This window comes from Pelmatolapia mariae, linkage group LG18 (genome assembly GCF_036321145.2).
Source record: "Pelmatolapia mariae isolate MD_Pm_ZW linkage group LG18, Pm_UMD_F_2, whole genome shotgun sequence".
Taxonomy (NCBI): domain Eukaryota; kingdom Metazoa; phylum Chordata; class Actinopteri; order Cichliformes; family Cichlidae; genus Pelmatolapia; species Pelmatolapia mariae.
The window spans coordinates 22,061,010-22,080,347 of NC_086243.1; the positions used below are offsets into that span (position 1 = coordinate 22,061,010).

General features: G+C 39.3%; 2 protein-coding genes across 2 annotated transcripts in view; both read left to right on the plus strand.

Annotated features, from left to right (window-relative positions):
• The window catches only part of LOC134616576 (collectin-12-like), a 44,146-nt gene extending 35,712 nt beyond the window's left edge, over positions 1 to 8,434 (plus strand). Inside the window, exons 13-23 of the mRNA XM_063461448.1 lie at positions 17 to 112; positions 238 to 384; positions 1,085 to 1,175; positions 1,443 to 1,638; positions 1,967 to 2,061; positions 2,791 to 2,879; positions 3,054 to 3,141; positions 3,291 to 3,345; positions 3,470 to 3,623; positions 3,866 to 3,987; positions 4,477 to 8,434. Of these exons, the coding sequence (XP_063317518.1) occupies positions 17 to 112; positions 238 to 384; positions 1,085 to 1,175; positions 1,443 to 1,638; positions 1,967 to 2,061; positions 2,791 to 2,879; positions 3,054 to 3,141; positions 3,291 to 3,345; positions 3,470 to 3,623; positions 3,866 to 3,987; positions 4,477 to 4,708 (1,365 nt within the window). The 3' untranslated portion in view covers positions 4,709 to 8,434. The remainder of the gene's footprint in view (positions 1 to 16; positions 113 to 237; positions 385 to 1,084; positions 1,176 to 1,442; positions 1,639 to 1,966; positions 2,062 to 2,790; positions 2,880 to 3,053; positions 3,142 to 3,290; positions 3,346 to 3,469; positions 3,624 to 3,865; positions 3,988 to 4,476) is intronic.
• Positions 8,435 to 10,584: 2,150 nt separating this feature from the next.
• Positions 10,585 to 15,330, plus strand: tmem236 (transmembrane protein 236). The gene is made up of 4 exons (XM_063462725.1): positions 10,585 to 10,838; positions 11,430 to 11,502; positions 12,343 to 12,466; positions 14,702 to 15,330. The coding sequence occupies exons 1-4, from the start codon at positions 10,585 to 10,587 to the stop codon at positions 15,328 to 15,330; spliced, it is 1,080 nt and encodes a 359-aa protein (XP_063318795.1).
• The last annotated feature ends 4,008 nt before the right edge of the window (positions 15,331 to 19,338 follow it).

The window sequence follows — 19,338 nt, forward strand, 5'->3', positions numbered from 1 at the left end:
CACTTTTTCTTCGCAGCTTCTCGGTGCCTGTGTCTCAAACTGTGGGAAAATTTTCCACTTGGAGGTGTGCTCCAGAGAGTTTGCCAGTGAAGTCAGTAATGTCTTAAACAAGGTGTGTGGTAAATTTCACTTTCTTGTGTGTTGTCCAAATAAGCCACATTAACTATGTGGGATTTCTTCAAAAAGGTTCACTTTTGATCCGTGTTGGCATAAAATGCTTTAATGTGTGTTCTCCAGGGCCACCCCAAAGTCTGCGAGAAGCTGAAGGCCCTGATGGTGGAGTGGGCGGAAGACTTCCGCAATGATCCGCAGCTCAGTCTGATCTCAGCAATGATCAAGAATTTACGGGAACAGGGTGTCACGTTCCCTGCTGTGGGCTCCCAGGTTGGTGTATGAGTATGGTGGTTTATACCCCACCCCCACAATTGCAGTGGATACATACATATATGTATTAATCTACAGATTACCTGACATAAGTTGGAAAAGGTTTACTGTTCAGAATAAACGCTAATATTAATGTGAGAAAAACAAACTAGGAGACAGTGTAGCGACTCCTGTTTTAATGGTTTACTATCGCATTTCACTCATTAGCTAACAAAACTGAAATGATGTTCGCTCAGCAAGCATCATCGTTACCTTACGACAGGTAAGCTAACATAAACATTACTGTAAAAACATTAATATAAACAATGTATCAAAGCGACACACTAACTTAACTCTCTAAAACTAACCCAGTCAGAGTTGACGTCACAGCTCCAGATTGCTGACGTTTTACATGCTGGTGCACTGCAGTCTTGCTGCTGTGGAAGGAAAAGCTCCGTTTGACAGTCTGCATTCAACTTTGTTTTCTGGGAAATCCTTTAAAATTCCACGTCGACATGTTTTTATAATCTATGTCATCAATTATGCCGACGAATCGTTGCAGCCCTAGTGGTTAAGATCAGAATTTTAAGTTCTGGCTCATTCTATTTGTAATGCTAGTATCTCTCTTGGTTTGCTCAAAATCCATCCACGTTCTTTTATTCTTTTGAGTCATGAGTGTGAGTCATTATTTATGTGAAGCACATGATTATTGTCTTCACAGGCTGCTGAGCAAGCAAAAGCAAGCCCAGCTTTAGTGGCAAAGGATCCCTCCACATCAACAAACAAAAAAGAAGAAGAGGATTTGGCCAAAGGTAAAGAGGACTCTATCAGATAATCAGAGCACTGGACCATTTTTTATTTTGTTTTTGCAAAGGACTCTTGTATAAAGACTCTTTTTAGTATTCAGACACACATAGAAATGCATTAGAAGCATGTTCATTAAACACATTTTAACTGTTGTTTATTGGCTTTGCAAAACTCCCCCCGTTATTGTGGATTAATGAATTGCAGATGTTCCACAAGGTTTTCAAGGGCAAATCACACTCTTGTGATTATCTTATTATCTCTCTTGTGTGCAGCTATCGAGTTGTCTCTGAAGGAGCAGCGTCAGCAACCGCAGACCTCAATGTCGAGTCTTTACCCAAACACCTCCACCCTGCTCTCCTCACACAAGACTGACGGCAGAAAAGTCCGTGCCATCTACGATTTTGAGGCTGCAGAGGACAATGAGCTCACCTTTAAGTCGGGAGAAATCATCACTATCCTGGACGATAGGTGAACTTTTACACAAATATAATCAAGAGCACACAACAAACCAGGACTTTCAGTATATAATAGTGAGCAGATTTCCTGGGCCTATGTTGCGTTCTTATTTGGATGGCTGTTCTCTTTGAAGCCTTTTTGAAATGCTCTTTAGAAGAGCACAGAATCCATGAACTCAAAAGAAAAATACGTTTTAAATATCACATCTATGTATTCATGCTTTAAAGAGGTCTGGAAATGACTTTGTAAAGTGCCAATGAAATTATTAAGGATTAAATTCAGTTACTAAAGGCAACATTTTTCTCATAATTGAATGGGCTTTGTGTTTTCTTTCTCCCAGTGACCCAAACTGGTGGAAAGGGGAAACATATCAGGGGGTGGGGCTGTTTCCCTCCAACTTTGTCACTGCTGATCTCACTGCAGAGCCTGAGATGAGTGAGTACACACACTTGAATCATTGCTGTTTCTTTGGTAGCCCATTTAGTCCATTAGCAGCATTGCTTTATAGATCTGGGAGTGTGATATCCAGAGAGCAGAGTGCAGTAAGAGACACAAAATAGGTACTGAAAAAATAACACTGCCTAAATTTCTGGGAAGGAGTTCAAGCAGTGTGTGATCAGCACTTTCTCCTGCTGATACTCTTTTCTTATGTACCAAATCTTTTTCTGGTATAATTACAGAGCCCTCTGAAATGCAACATTCATATTCATATGTTGGTATCTTGATGCTCTGTTCTATCTAATTCATTGTTTCCACAGAAATGTGTAGTCTTAAAAATTATTCTTGGGAGTTTTCTGGCTTTTTCATCACATCCACTTTTTGTTGCTTAAGATAACCTTTGTTGTTATTGCTTGCTAATTGTATGGCTTTGTCATATTGTTGATTCTGTGGGTTTGCATACTGGGTATGTACATCATGCTGTTGCACTTCTACTGCCTTCATGCTGTGTGCCACTGTTTCTTGTAATTCAAGTTAAAGAAAAACTTTTATCAGCTCGTAACTTCTATTTTTATCTGATATCCGTTCCTGTGCTGCATGCTTCTATCAGAGCATTACAGGTGATCAAGTTAGTTTGTCCTTATCTCTTACGTTTGCGTTGCTGACCACTGCCACTGTTGTGTTGTTTTTCTCCTGCTGCATCTACGGCTGCTTGAAAACCCACAGTGAAGACGGAGAAAAAGACAGTACAGTTCAGTGAGGACATTCAGGTAGAGACCATAGAGCCCGAACAGGAGCCAGTGTACATAGACGAGGTGAGTGCTCTGCTGTGTGCGCTTTCTTACTCAGATCATTCAGATTTATTAAGGTCACAAGTTGCTACAGTAAATAAAAAAATCTCTTCCAGTATAAGATAAAAAACTTTATTACTTCTGGATTAAGTTGTGAAATGATCTCACATCTATCCGATACTTATCACATCTTCTCAGGACAAAATGGACCAGTTACTGCAAATGATTCAAAGTGCGGATCCAACAGACAACCAGTCTGACAGTGTTGAATTATTACAGCTTGAAGGTAATTTTCATTCATTTATTTATTAATTTCTTATGCAAAATATGAATATGTGAAAGAAAAATATTTAATAACATCGTACACATGCTGCATTTTTGAAAAGGTGGATTTCTGTCAGCCAAAGAAAGAGATTTAAACAATTTTTTCATCAGGTGCCTGCAATCAGATGGGGCCCCTCATTGATCAGAAGTTGGAGGATATTGACAGGTACATTGTGTTGATGTGGCGTGCTTTATTCATAGAAATTCAGAACATTGTAAGCTCAGCAGAAGCGAATAACATGCAGAAGGTGTTTGACAAGATATGGATTGCTGATTGTTTGTATCACCAGGAAGCACTCGGAGCTGTCAGAGCTGAACGTGAAGGTGATGGAAGCGCTGTCTTTATATGCCAAGCTGATGAATGAAGATCCCGTCTATGCCATGTATGCCAAGCTGCAGAGCCAACAGTATTACATGCAGCAGCCTGCCAGCGCGGCACAGCAGGTGAAGTCAATACAAACTTTTTTTTTTTTTTTTTAAATTTGAGAAGCAGCTACATTCTGAAAGTGAAAGGGAAGTACCAACACTGGGAAGTCTAAGACGCTTGGAAAGAAAAGATAGATTACCATGAACCTGAATGATTGAGAATCTACACAGACAACATTAGGAGGTGTTGTCATTCTTTCAAGGACTTTAAAGCTGATTGAATATTAATATTTACTTTGTGTTTATATTTGTCACCACAGGTCTACCCTGGTCAGCCTGCATCAGGTTCATATGCCATGAGCAGCGCTGGGGTGCAAGGCTATACCGTTCCTATGGAGCAACTTCCTCCTGGAACTCCCATTCCTGGTCAACCAGCTCCCAGGTGAGTTTGAGGTTACCCACGGTCCTGGTGCAGCACACAGTACAAATACTAATATTATCAGTATCAGTGTCCACTGTTGTTCTCCTCTCTTTTATGTGAGATGAAAAATGTCAAATACATTTAAATGCTTAATTACATTCACGTTTCACTTATTCTTTAAGTTATTTTTACATATGGTAAATTTTCCGCTGGTATCAGAGGCTGTTACTCAGCTGCAGAACCAGGCTTTGACTTGTTCCAGCGTTATAGACAAAGCCTTCTTAAATACCTGAACAACTTCTGGTTTTTCCTCATTGAAATTGAATCTTGGTTTCCACAAATCAAAGTATTTGCTGTACTCGGAATTGAAAGCAATAATTTCTCACCATGGAGCAATTCCTTACACACCACAACAGTTCTGTTCTTAAACAGACAGAGGTCTTACTAGTGTTAATATCTCCCTCTTGCTGTAGTATAATATTCACTTTTTTCCCATCATTCTTTTCACAGTGATGTTCATATGTACATGGGCCAGCCGCCAGTGTACACTGCAGCTCCAGGCGGCATGGCACCAGCAGATGTTCAGTCCTACCAGAATCCAGCCAGCAACCCTGGCCCAGCACCATGCACGACTCCCGCAGGCATGACGCACACCGCAAACTACAGCGCTGCCTCTGGCGTGAGCATAGCACCCCCCACAGATGTCCCACAGGCCCCCTTCTCAGAGAAAGCATTGTTATAGGGCCACAGGAGCTCACTGATATCCTCACAGGCACATATACACTCTTACATACAGACACACACACACTCACAAAAAAACAGACCTGATCAAATAGTTATAGTTGAAAATGTGTTTTTATTGCATAAGTTGACACCAGATCAATTAAAACATAATTTAAACAGAGTAAACTAACATTGGCACGTTTTCTGTTGTATTCAGCCGATATACAGTCAAAGCTGCAGTGCAGAACTTTAATTTCCTCCCTCTGGCAGTCAGAGTAATTAAACAAAAATATTATTTGATTTTCACTGGAAAGCGTTAACCTGTTATTTGAAGATTCATGCTGCTGTCAAATGACTGCGCGTATGTCTAGCAGATGTTTGACATACTTCTTTTATATGGCAGAGTTTACACTGGACTTCCATTTATTTTTTGAAGGAGTTGGAGAGTGTTCATTGTTGTTGGCTTTCCATGTTTCTCTTGTTTATACAAGCATCAAATCTCACAATACCACACGCTCTACAAGCCTGATGTCAACTAGATACGAGTCTTTATTCTTCTGTTTTTGTTTGATTTTGTTGGTTATGTAATTTTTGGCTTGCAAACAGTTTCTAGGTTTAGTCCCATCATCTTCTGGTGGTAGTAGACACTACATCCTACCAGGTGCTAGTAAAATAAGGGAACAATGTATTTCAGGAAAAGAAATAGTTGGATAAACTTTCTTTTCTTTTTAAACAACTATTCAGATAGCCAGAAAGATCGCATCTTTCTTTTTTAGATCTTAGTCTCTCATCTGACTGGTGAACTCTTTTCTTTTTTTCATCCAGAGTATTCAAAGAAATTAGAAGCGTAAATCTACTAAGGATTCAGTTTCTATCTGCCATACATCTAGCCCAACTCCAACTGCATAGCTCCCAGTTTAGCTCTGGCTATTTCGCCACACATCTCACATTTCAAACTTCAATAAACTGCAAAGTTTAGAGAGTTTTATCAGGTGCTAATAGCCTTGACTATAGCAGACATTCATTTTTATGCAAAGGTCCCACACTCCAGCTTTAAATACACAGTTCTGCTTCTATTACCAGTGAAGAAGTGATCATGGGGATTTATTTAAAGAGCTCACACTACACTGAGTCACAAAGTGGGCACTGTTGTTTTTTTATTTTTATTAGTATTATTATTTTTTCCCACATTTTCACAGATGTCCTGTCTTTAGCCGACTCAGATATGGAGCGGCTTTCAGTTTCCATCTCTCAAGCCCGATCACTTCAAATCTAGATTTGATAGCAATACATACATTCTAATTTTTTCTTGTTACGTGCAAAATCATTATGGCATTAATTGCTTTGTATTTATTTCAGACTATTGAACAATTATGGCAACACTGGGTTACAAAACAATTTTTTTCCAATTATTTCCTAGAAGAAAAGCTGAAAATTTGGTGCTAAGAAGTTGTTTTTAGTTCATATGGAGTTAAATTTGCATGTAGAAAAGGGTTGTTTTTCAGCAAAGCAAATACTCTTTAAATATTAGATTCTCTCTTCCAATATTTAAGGCTGAAGCTCGACTTCAGCATATGCCATTATTTTTGTTTTTTTTCTGTATTATTAAATTTAATAGTTCTTACACAACAACTTAAAAATAAGAAGAAGAAATGTCAGTTTCCCACTTCTAGCTAGCTATTTAAAAAAATGCAATTACTATTTGATCAAGTGTGAAATATGTGCACACACACACAAACACACAGCTTCACACCACCCTCAGTACACACACTGAGACTGCACACACACGATGCACACTACAGGCTGGCATACAGCAGTGAATGCACATACAGACACAGCTGCACTACTTGGTTCACGTATCCTGTAGTAGTGCGTGGTCATTTTCCTTTATTCACACACTAACATAGAAATAAAATGACAGTGTCCCACAGCTTTCTCACCCACTTAAACAAACTATAGTTCTAATCATGTCTCAGAAAGGGGTGTCAACTTTTTTTCTTCTTCTTCTTCTTCTTTTTTTTAATTAAAGGACTTTTGGTCTGCTGAAAACATCAGGATACTCTTACATTCTGTACATGTTGTCAAATTTTAGAAGTACTGAAAACTGAAGCCACTTTGTTTTTGGAGAGAAAAGAAAGTAGAGGAACTGAAGCATGCACATAACTCTTGTATATACTGTACTGAACTAGTAGTGAAGCCACATGATGACCTCATGGGTGGCGCTGTATGCTAGCACAGCTCCGGCTGTTTCTCTCAGCCTTAAAGGCGAACTCTGCAGTCGGGATTTTCCAGATGTGTTGAAAGGTGTCGAGCCAAAGAGAACAAAGTGGTTGCAGGGAAAAAGTGTCTGAAAACAAAATGGTATATTTCTTTATTTCTATTCTTTTTGCATTGTTTTTTCCCCTCAAAAAAAAAGACTGCTTAATTCATGCTGCAGAGTTTGCCTTTTAAATCGGGTGGTTACGCATCTTTTTTGATGGCTTTGCTTTGTACCCATCAGGGGCTGTGTTAGCAAACCCGCACCACAGACTTGGCTACTAAGTGGGAGAGCCCCAGTGTCTCCCCAGTGTCTTTAAAGCATTTCTTTAGTCAGTGTTGGAAAAATAAATGCTTTTTTTTTTTCTTTTTGTAGTACGTTTTAATTTATGTTTTGATTATTGTTAAGATATTTTAAATGGAGAAGCAGTGAAGGATGTATGTATTCAGAGAATAGATCAGGATATGTAATATTCTGTCTAACTTAGTTGTATATTTAATTGCTTACACGAGAACGTGGACATTTCTCTCTGTGTTTGATACATGCTTGATGTACTGTAGGCTCAAATGATAATGTAAAAGCTGACTGAACTCCTCCATGCTTTTCAAACCTGTCCGTTAACACTAATACAGATTCTACCTGAAGGTGTCTCTGATTCTGAATATTCAGAGTCAGGATTTGTAAACGGCTCTTTACCAAAGTCTCCCTAAGCTAAACAGTTAGCGCTATGTAAGTCATTCATGATCAAATGTACAGGTCTGCTCCTCATATTCTACCGTATTCACCTTATTCTTCATATTTATGTAATTTATATTGCTTCTACTCAGACAAAGCCTTTGGGAAAGAGTTCATGTTTACAAAAACTGACTGGACTATAAAAAAGGAAACTAATTTATCTGTTGTATTTGACATCGAATGATGTTACATGAAGGAATTATTAAGAATTGTTCAATTTCTGGTCAAATTAGTGTGTTGATCTAACAAATTGGTGTCGTTTAAGTTTTTCAGGAGGTACTATGTTTCAAACTTCCTACTTCTCGACACCACTGTAAGATTACAAACTGACTCGTGTTTTAAGCTTTGTACCTCCAGTTCCTTAATTGAGCGCTAGAAAGATGAGGACTATTTTTTGTTTCTTTGTTTTGTTGCCTTCAACTAAAATCAGGAGCGAAATGGAAAATTAATCTGTTTGTTCAAAGAGGGTTAAAAATATCAAAGTAGCAGCTGTTCTGGGACCATAGGAGCCAGTTTATTGTCACGTATCATCCAAATGTCACATCTTGTTGCACCCCCAGAATTGGACTGTAACCTGATGTATTTTTTTTAATTTTGTACAGGACTGAGATGCTGCCATTTTTTTTTTTTTTTTTTTTTTTTAGTTTTAAAGCAACATTATTGTAAAGGTTCCGTCTAAAGGTGTACCCTGCTGTTTGTATGTATTCTTTTAACCATACTTATTAATTGGTATTCACAATAAAACCAGGCCAAATGTACAGAATACTAATGACTTCACTTGGCTTGATATTGTGTTCATATATTTATATAAGTAAGGGTAGTCCTGATTATCACAGTATGACACACACAGTCTGAGTTATTTAAAGGATTATCCGTCTGTCATGTTAGGAAGTATAAACCACCATGAATCAGTTTCACCTGCTTTGGTGTGACTCAGTGTGACAACAGGTGCAGTGATTAGGCAACGACCAAACAACCCCTCCAAAACAGCAAAGACTGTACAGATGGTCGACGCAGACTGTTGCTCTCTCCCTGCTGACTGATTTTTCTCTGGTTTTGCTGCAGCTGGTTCAGGTTGCACAGGTAGTCTCCCAGCGCACTGCTGTGTCTCCCAGCGCAATTCCCAGAGTGTGGAGGACATACCAGGAAATGGGCCTGCTACTGCAAAGAGAGCTTAACAGGGAAGGAGAGGGGGTGTAAACCCAGCAGCAGGACCGGTATTCGTTTGTGTGAAAAAGAACGCTGCCAGAGTTCTAGAAAATGACCTCAAACAGGTTACTCTGGCATGTTTATGAAAGAGACTCCATGAGGGTGTCATATAGGTCAAAGCTCACAGCTCAGCATCATGCAGCTTGACTGGTGTTTACCACTGACACCCTGTTCTCTTCACAGATGAGAGCAGGTTCATGCTAAGCAGATGTGCCAGATCTGAAAAAGAAACATGTTATGCTTTCTAACTGGACAGAAGATATCACTGACGTTTAACTGATTTGCTTTTATACTGTGATGATTGATGCTTTAATTATTAAGTTTTTGAGCAATTTTGTTTAATTGTTTACTGTCTGTGAGACTTAAGTTTTCCTCATGCAGAAATACCTATTTGGTTGATATAAATTAGACATAATGGACATATCTGTTACAACAGGTAAGACAATATTTTACAGTCTCTGTCCTACGTGCCCTCTGCCTTTAACATAACGCAATGCAGTGAAGTTCTCCCAAAATTACACAAGCACCCAGGATATTATATTCATATCATACTCACCAGTCAAAGACAGGCCAGCCAAACTTTTAAACTCCTTAAGCTCCCCCCAAACCCCTCCTACAATCAGCCCTACATGATTGAGAAACTTGGAAAAACTAAATGATTATATAGTTTGATTTCATTTCAGTAAGAAACTAGAAAATTGTCCTCTTCCTTGCCACTAGGTGGAGTTTGGTGTATGTGTAAGCAAGGCTGTAAGCATGTCACTGTGATTTTAAATTTAATTCAGTTTTATTTATACAGCGCCAAATCACAACAACTGGCTTCTTTAAATGCAGTAGGAAGTAATTAAGTTTTATCTGGTTGGGAATTTAACAATGGAAAGGTATACCTCCGTTTCAGCTACACACACACACACACACACACACACACACACAAATCCATCCATGGTTTTCCAAATGTTAATGCTTATATATCAAGAATGTATTTCATAACTTTAAATAATTTTTCTTTATTGAAAAGCAAGAACCTAGAAAATCCTTCTCCTTCTTGCCACCAGGTGGAGATCTGAGCATGTCTGAGCAAAGCTGCATGTAGCCATTCAGCATGTCACTGTGATTGTAACTGCAGTAGGAAACTATTAAGAATAGTTTATGCTCACTATAAAGGTTGATCTGGTTGAAATTTTAACATCAACTCACTGTAAAATTATATCTGCAAACAATGTGTGTATTACTGTAAAAAAAACAACAACACATGGGTCAAACAACCAAATATCTTAAGATAACACTTTTAGGATCCCACCTACATCTCCTCTTCGCATAAGGGAATGCAGTGAGCTTCTCCAAAACTACACAAGTATCCAGGATGACACATTCCTAAAAATCCTCCATATTCACCTGTGATGGGCATTTAAAAACAAATGTCACTATTCCTTTTTGGAAGATGTGCACAATTATAGCTCGGTGTAATCTACCCCTGTGATATTATGGGATGGGAGATCTCTTCTTTGTCACCCCCCATAAAAAAAAGACAAGCATGATCACCTCATTACCTCAGCAATAAAATAATACAGCCTCCAGTGCAGTGTAAGCAATGTCAGTGTGCAGAGTCCAGCGTCTCCACTGGCTCGTTTTTAGGAGATGATTGTTAAAGTCTTAAGCTCTGAGTTCAGATCAGCAACTGGTAATCCAGCACCATGCCCTCGGGGAAGAAAGTCAAGCTCATCCTGTATGAGGTGCTGCAGTTTGCAGCACTGATTGTACCCATCTTTGTAATCATGGAGAGATTTGCCAGCCTCATATACAACGTGAAAGGACGGGATCAGACAGCATACTGGCTCGTTGTGGCGGCTTCTATCGCCTATGTGACCTCTGTGACCTTGCTGGTGTGGGCTCCTGTCAGATATATGGCTATTAAGCAGCGGGGATTCATCAGAGAGGTCAAGCAGTGGTGAGTTGAGGCTTTTGGAACGTGATAAGTGACAAGCTTATAGTTTTGTGTGTATAAACATAAACCGAGTCTGTGTAACCTTTAAAAAAAAGAAAAGAATAAATCACATCTTAAATGTGAAAAGTCAGGTTTACTGAGTAAACTTTAGTTCAGTTCTGTGATTTGCTGCTACAGTCTTAAATTTTCTGGTATTACAGCTCATCATTTGATAGTATTTATTGCACCTGAAATTAAGGATCAACTATTTTAACTATTAATTATTAGTTTAATGACTCTTCTCTAATAAGTGCTACCCCTCATAATACAGCCTTTTAGCTCATGTAAGTAGTATTTATGTCTTATAAATGAAGTCTTCCCTTACTCTCAAAAGGGAATATAAACCAAGTGAGCATAGATAACAACTGTAATTGAGTGTAGCTGCTGTGTTATAGAGTAGAATTATTAAGCAGAATAAAACTGAAAGACTACTTCAAAGTCTTTTCAAACACAAATTAAAAATCTAAATATAAACTCATGCACTTGTTAAAAAAAGAACAGTTACTCTTCATTATGGGATGATCATTATGTAAATGTAAGCTGTGTGTTTTTCAGGAGACCAACAGCATTGGCATATCTCATCCTGTGCACATTACCGTGCTTTGCTATCCTAATAGCCAGCTCCAAGGTAATGTCACCAAGACTGATTGATCTTGTCACTGAGGAGCACTTGTTGATGTTTTGTTCAGTCATGCTCTGACAGGGTCCTTGAAGAGGCATACAGAATTTGTTGTAAACAGTCCATTAGAGGCCACAGTATTAAGACACTATAATTATTCGCTGACTGAACAGCGACATGCTACACTGCACCACACAGAAAGAAAAGCATCCCTTCTCACGGACTCACCATGATCTCTTGAGGTTTACTTATTCACTGTCAATCTACAGGTAGCAAGAAGTTGTACTCTTGTACAGTTGTATTGTATTCTTTATTAGGTAATAATATAGTAATGAAGTAAATACTACATGTTTGTACACCTATTGTTTTTGCCATATTGTCAAAGAATTTCTGAGAAGGACTTTGGCAGGGAAAATAGGTCCCCAGTCACAAGACTGCCATCCCTCTGAGCTATTCAGTAACCTATAGTGAAAACAACAGGTTGTCCATTAACTTAAGGTTTGATGCTATCCCCCGACCCTAAAAAGAAAAGAATTTTTATTTCTATATTACACTGTGTCATTTAGTATTTTATTGCTGTTCCAACAAGAACATAAATAAGCACAAAGATGTTTCTCATATTTATTCACTCAGTGTTTCTTATTTTACGGGCGTAAAGATGTAAATCTGCAAGGATAGGGAAGTAAATCCTAATGGGTTCATAAAACTTGGAATGTAGGAACTTCTTTCTCAGTGGAGACAAATGTTACAAAGACTGTCAGTTTCATTTTTTTCTCACTTTATCCTTTACCATTGCTTATTCATTCATTGTTCCACTTATGAGTATTTTCTATTATTGTGAAACCACAGGTGCAGGTGGACAGAGGACAGACACTGGACAGTTTCTCTGAGTTGCCAGTTTCCCTGGTGCTTTTCTTCCTCATCTGGGTGGATATCATTGAGAGGATCCGACCCTGCAAACTCATGGGAAAATGTAAGGCTTGAATTCTTCCAAATCTTTTATGATTATTGAATATTTTTGCGTCACATTTCATCTTCTGTGGGAGTGGTTATTTAACTGAAGCCATAGACCCTTTGCGCTTATTTGTAACACTTTATTTTATTGGTTTGTTATTTCATTAATGCAGCACAGACTGCAAGCTAGTTCAGAGAAATATCCCTCACTTCACTCACATCAGATTTCAAATCAGAATCAGAATACTTTATTAATCCCGAAGGAAATTAGGGTTACAGCAGGCAGCACGCTAATGGCGCATGCGCACTTACAAAGGAACCTTCTGACCAAACTTTACACAAACATCACATTGGGAAGACATGTCAGAGAGGTAGGCTGATAGGAAAAAAACAACGAAAATACATAACATGAGGTGAGAGGAGGAGAAAAAAAAAACTCCACTCAGACTGAGCTCCTAGTGGGAGAACAGTTTGATAACAGAAAATAATTACCTCAGCACAAAAAGCACATGACTATCAATACACCATAGAAACACAAGACAAGCAACAGAGGCGGGTAAAGGGTAAGAGAGAGCCGGTGTAGACAGCGCATCCGGTCCTGCAGCATGTCTGCGCTGGTCCAGTCGACTGCCATCTTCCCCGGGAGAGGACAAGCATCGAAGGCGTTTGGAAAGGGAGGGGGGATGAGTGTGTATCAGTGTATGTGTGTGTGTGTCCAGAGTTCAGCTGAGACAGTGTCCTTCGCCCTGCCAGGCTAAGTAAACAGTCTTCCAGCCAACCCAGGTGGCCTTGCGTAGGATAGGAAGAACAGTCTAAGCACAGTCTGTTATCAGCGTGTTTTTGTTCAGCTCCAGCCTTGAGACCTCAGCTGGCGACGAAGTGGTAGCCGCATGAAGTGATGGTGGTTTTTACTTCAGTGCGAACAGCTCATGTGAATTTCAAAGCTGTTCTAACAGTCCAACACTGGTCTCTCAATCTCCTGGTGGAGAGCTGTGACCTTCTCCATGATGTTATCAAACTTACGCTCCGTGATGTTGTCCTTCTTGTGCTCAAAGAGCAGATTCTGAGAACTCACGACCGCAGTGAGCTTCTCCAAGATGTGATCCAATTTTCGCTCAGAGGTCTTATTCTGAGTGTTCACGGCAGCCTCAAGCTTCTCCAAGATCTTATCCGTGCTGCGCTCAATGAGCCCATTTTGAGAACTCACCACTCGTCCCATCGATTCAATCCCAGCGGGCAGCCTTGCGGGGTTTTGAACAGCCGATTCCGCTTTCTTTAATCCTCGATAAGTCAGGGCCAAGCCAGCTCCGATCAGCAAGAACCCTGTTATCATGGTTCCGAATAGGTAGATATCTTCAACACTCAGGCTCACCCGAGCCCAGACTTCTCGTTGAGAAAAGGGTGTCAATTGCATTCAGGGACCAGTTGATCAAATCCATAATTCCTCTTTAGGTTTTAGAGAACAGACTGTGAGAGAGTGTTCCAGGGAAAAGTAATACAAAAATACGCGAGACTAGACAAGGACACAAGAGGCTAAGCAGGGAAGATAAGGGAGAGGAGAGGAGAAAAAGTACAACCGCCTTCGCCAAGAGCCAAAGAGGTTGATAATAAACACACCCTTCCCAATTTAGCTGTTTAGTAAGCTGCAAAATTTTCCATCTCTCCCTAATACATCCCAGTACCACTGCTACATTGCGTCAGTGCCTGATTCTGTTTATCTAGACATAGCATTTTCAGTGGGAGAAATGTTTCGTCACCAAGTGACTTGACTCGATTTATAAGGTTGGGGAAACCTACAGTCAGCTGAGACAGAAGAAACACTTGAATGAGTGATACTTGAAAATGTTTCTACCACTGAAAACTCTACATCCAGATGAACAGAGTCAAGTTTTTGGGACTTTGGTCATAGACTTCCTGTGCGTTTTCTAACCAGTTGAATACAACCCACCTAAACAGCTGGAGAACACAAGAGCACAAAACATTGACCAAGATGACAAATTCTCCAAATTCAAATCATGTATCTGCTAAATGTACAGTAAGAAGCATGATTCATGGAAGCTGGACCTTACAGTCTACAATAAACCCTAACACTAACCACCTTACCCCATCACATGACTGTCGTTACCTATGCTAAAGATGATTTTTCTTCTCTTATTTTTAAAAAATGATTTAAAAAAAGACCAGTTCTCTTGTTATTAGCTAGTCTTTCGGATAACCTAACTTATACAGAAAAATTTGGTTTTGTCATTTATAGCAGACAGCTTAGATTCAGACTTTGACATATCAGGCCCTGTCCTCACCCACATGGAACCAGTGACCACCGTATCAAGCCAGGTGAATCCTGAAGAAGGCCAGAACGGTGTGACCCAAGGCCAACCAGAGGCCAAAAATGGCAGTGCCTCCAGCAGATTCCATGATGTTGCCAACTCACCACCAAGAACACGAATCACCAGCACTGCCTACTTGTACTCCTCAACCTCACGCCCTCTGTCGTATTCGGGTCGCCCGAGCATCCTGTGGAAAAGGGACGGAAGGTCAGAAATATTTGTGGATAGTTTCCTTTTCTGGTTTGACACTGTGGAGATGGTGAGAGTGGCAGGACTGCCCTCAGTGTTCTACTCAGGCTGGGTGTTCCCAGTCTACATCCTCGCCTTCCTGTCTACTCTTCGTATGATTATCACGCCTCACAACCCCTTGTTGTCTTCTGCTGGATTTGCTCTTCAGGACTTCCCTTTCTTTGTTTTCCGGGTTGCTCTGATTGCTGTGTTTGGCTTTGTAACACCCTTCTTATACCCATTGAAAAATGTTCTGGTAAGCCTAGCTTTTATCTATTTCACATTTCTGACCAGGCTGAAAATTTTTAGACATCACAGCCTGTTTTGAGGAGGAGTGGCACATTCTGTTGTTGATGAAAAAGCCACTTGGACTGTGAGTATTTCGACAGTTGGTCTTCATGTGTGGAGAGCAGCACCAAATCAACAAGATGCTGGTGCTGATGATGGCGAGCAGCATGTTTGAATTTTTCTGGCTTCTAATGCATTAAAAGGACATTCAAACCAAAGTGCAAAAATCATTCTGAATTTTGTTTAAAAAACAGGTGTACAGATGGAAGTATAAAGTAAGCCAGCTCTCATCTTGATTAAAATATATTTATTGGTGCAAATGTTTATCTGCTTAGTTTTGTATTTTAACAAAATTTGTTTACATTTCTTTTGAATAAAACCTTGAAAAACAATCCTTTATGTTGACACTGGTGTATATTCTGTAAATACTTCAAAGCTAATCTGATTTTATTTATTTGTTAAAGGAGACAAAGTTAGGTGGATTGATAATGGTTTGATGCACTATATCAGATGAAGTACACATGACTCTGAAGTGAATTAAAGGTGTAATTTTCATTGTGAGGCCCAAAGAGATTCAATTCAATTCAGTTTTACTTATATAGTCCCAATTCCCAAAACAGTCAACCCAAGGTACTTTATACTGTAAAGTAAAGACCCTACTATATTATAGAAAAAACCCCAACAAATATATGACCCCTTATGAACAAGGACTTGGCGACAGTGGGAAGGTAAAACTCCCTTTTAACAGGAGAACCAGCAGAACCAGGCTCAGGGCGGGGCAGCCATCTGCCTGGTTGGAGGTGAGGAGAAAGAGAAGAGAGCACAAAAAGCAAACTATGGAGAGAGCACCAGAGATAATAACTGCTAATCATTAAATACAGTAGTGGTGTATAAAAGTGAAAATAGAGTTAAAATAGACAAGTAAAGAAGTTCATCATGGGAAGCTTCCAAGCAGCCCAAGCCTATTGGTTCAGTCCAGCTCTAACTATAATGACATTTTTAAGCATAAGCTTAAGAGAGTGTTTATCTCCCAAATTTAAACTAGGAGCTGGTTTTATAGCTGGTTGATTGGTGATCCTAAAGTGACTACTGGTGTGAACATGGGCATGACTGACTGTCTGTATGGTGTTAGCCCTGCGACAGATTGGTGACTTGTCCAGGGTGTACTTGGCCCTGCTACAACTGAGATATTCCCCAGCTCCCCTCACCACCCAGAATTAGATCAATGCAAGAACATGGATGGACAACCCACTCAAAAATGCAACAAATAAACAAATGAAGGTAAGTTAACTTAGAAAGAAATAACTGTTGGGTAAACTTTCTGGGTATGTCGAGTAGGTGATAAGGTGATAAGTATGATGATTTCAGACAAGGTAATTAAACTTGTGATTTAAGAGCTGATGCTTTGTCTTTGCTCGATAAGTACAGTTGTATTATACAGCATACTCACCTGGACATCCTTTATAAAATATCTTGTTTGTTCAGATGGAGTGGCTTACTGCTCAATCTTTGGGAATTTGTCTCAAGAAATTGTGTGGCAGTAATGGTCATATAATTAGTGCCACAGGGCATCTAATCAAGAATTCTCATAAACAGATGGTTAGTTTGTTAAAGGCAAAAAGTAAAACATCTTAACAAGTATCTGGGCTATCACAAGCTTCCAAAAAGCTTGTGCTTCTAAACATTGTTTGAGCGTTTGATTAGGTTGGGATCTAATAATTGTGGAGATCACAGCATGTGATTATCATTTTCATGGTCCACAAAATCTTTGATGAGTCCTTCTAGGCTACAGCTATTATCCTCATCTGGCAGAAATATCCACACAGACCACACAGATTAACTTCCTCCTGAAGAACGTCTTGCCACTTGGCAGCCATTTCGATATGCCTGTGGGTATAATGCTTCAAATAAGAGTGCAAATAATTATTTGCACTCTTATTTGAAGCATTATCTAAAACAGCTTTGAATTCAAAAAGGGCCAAAGAATATTTTACTATAAGTTTTAGGAATCATCAATATGGTCCTTGGAAAATGTTACACAAGCCTTTGTGTTATTTTTAGTCAGCAACGGTTTTCTCCTTGGAACTCATGAGCTAAAATTCAAATGAATCTCTGCTACACTTCATGTAACCTAACTCTGACAATGAAACCACAGCCACTGTGCACCACTCACACACTATTCTTTACTTTAAATTCATCACAGTGGAGCAAACTAATGTGTTTATCCTGCAATAACCTACAGAGGATTTTAATGCAACCTTTAAGTGGCAGTTAGTCTACTTCAGTTTGATTTGCAGCATGTTTCACAATATGTAAAAAAAAAACAACCCAAAACATTTAAACATTTAAAAGCATGAGGACTTACACGTAAGCTTTAAATTTCCAGTTCATCAAATCTCACTGAGCATCCTTACCTTTAAATCTAACCTTTCTTCTTCCTCTTCTGTCCTCTTTCTTATCTTTCTCCATCTCTGAATGAAGCTCTTTTTTCTCTCCCTGTGAAATACAGCAGCTGGACCTTTAGCTAGCAACACACTGTGTAACAAACTGCATACAAACAGTTTGTGTGTTTGCTGATGTTTGTTGAGCTGATAGAAATGTTGCATTTGAAATTACCTGCCACTTAAAAAAGTCTCTCCCTTTATGTTTGCTCCTCTTCAGCAGGACTAGCTAGTTGCTGAATTACCCCAACATATGGACACCTGCAATAATTCTGGTGTTGTGGCAAAAACAAAAACAAAACACCCCCCCCCCCGATTCTTCTTTTAGCCTCCGACTATGCACCATCCTCTGGTGATAAAGAAATGAACAGGATTGTTTTTCATGTGTTTCTGTTTAGGCTTGGTTTGATGTTTGGAGGCTCGCAGTGACGGAATAATAACTCGACCCAAATGCGTTAAAGCAAAAGTAATGAGCCTGTTTTAAAAATGTAAGGAGTAGAAAATACAGATATTTGTTTAAAAATGTAGGAAGTAAAAGTAAAAAAGTACTCAAGTAGAGTACAGATACTTGGAAATTGTGCTTAAGTACAGTAAGGAAGTATTTGCACTTTGTCACTTCCCACCTCTGTCTATGGATGCCATTTTTGTTCAGCCTCTTTCTTATTTATTGAATCATGAACTCTGACCTTAACTGAGGCAAGGCAGGCAAGGCCATCCTTCTGGGTCTATTTAAGTGATCTGGCAGCTATCAGGCCTGGGCGTGGCTAGTACATTTAACAGTGGAGGTGGGGATAGCTTTTTCCATTAATAAATGAAATTATGATTTTAAAAAATACATTTTGTATTTACTCAAGTTATCTTTGTATAACATTAAAATGTATTTGATGATCTGAAACAATTAAGTGTGAAAAATATGCAAAAAAAACTAACAAGTCGAAAAGTCTTGGATTTTATGTGCTGCCTCTTCTGTCCTTGGATGTCACAAATTAGCATTTCCCCTCCTCTTTTGTTTATAGCATGAAGGCATAGCGGTAGTTTATGTGGTTCTATGGCTGTATAACTCAATGGACTGGAATCTTGATATGCATGTGTGCATGTTTCTGTGTGTGTCTATTGTTGTGACACAACGGAGAGCTGTTGTTGGTGTTTACTGTAATCGGCAGTCCTCCACCAGGACAAACCTGACAGAATTATACCCATGGTGCATTTGGTCTTTGTTCCTCTACATGAGCCGGGGCTGCAGGACTAATTGTTTAAGGGAATTTTCAAACCAGCAACTATTCTCGATCGAAAAAGGATGAAATGAATGGATTTTAGAAACAAAGTATTCAGCTGGATTGCTGCTGATAAATCTGAGCTGTAAATCTGTTGCCACACTAAGAGAGAAGATTTGTTGAAGGTGTTATTAATGATATACAAATGACAGGGCAATAGACAAGCAGCTATGATTCACAGTGAGGGACCAGAGCTGGCCTGCTTTCATTTGCCGGTATTGAAACTAAAATTATCTTCCCTTAATTTCCCCATAGCCACCATCAGCCTACTCTTTAATGATTCATATTATAATCTGCAAGAAGGCATTAGTGCAGCTCGAGTTATTATGACCA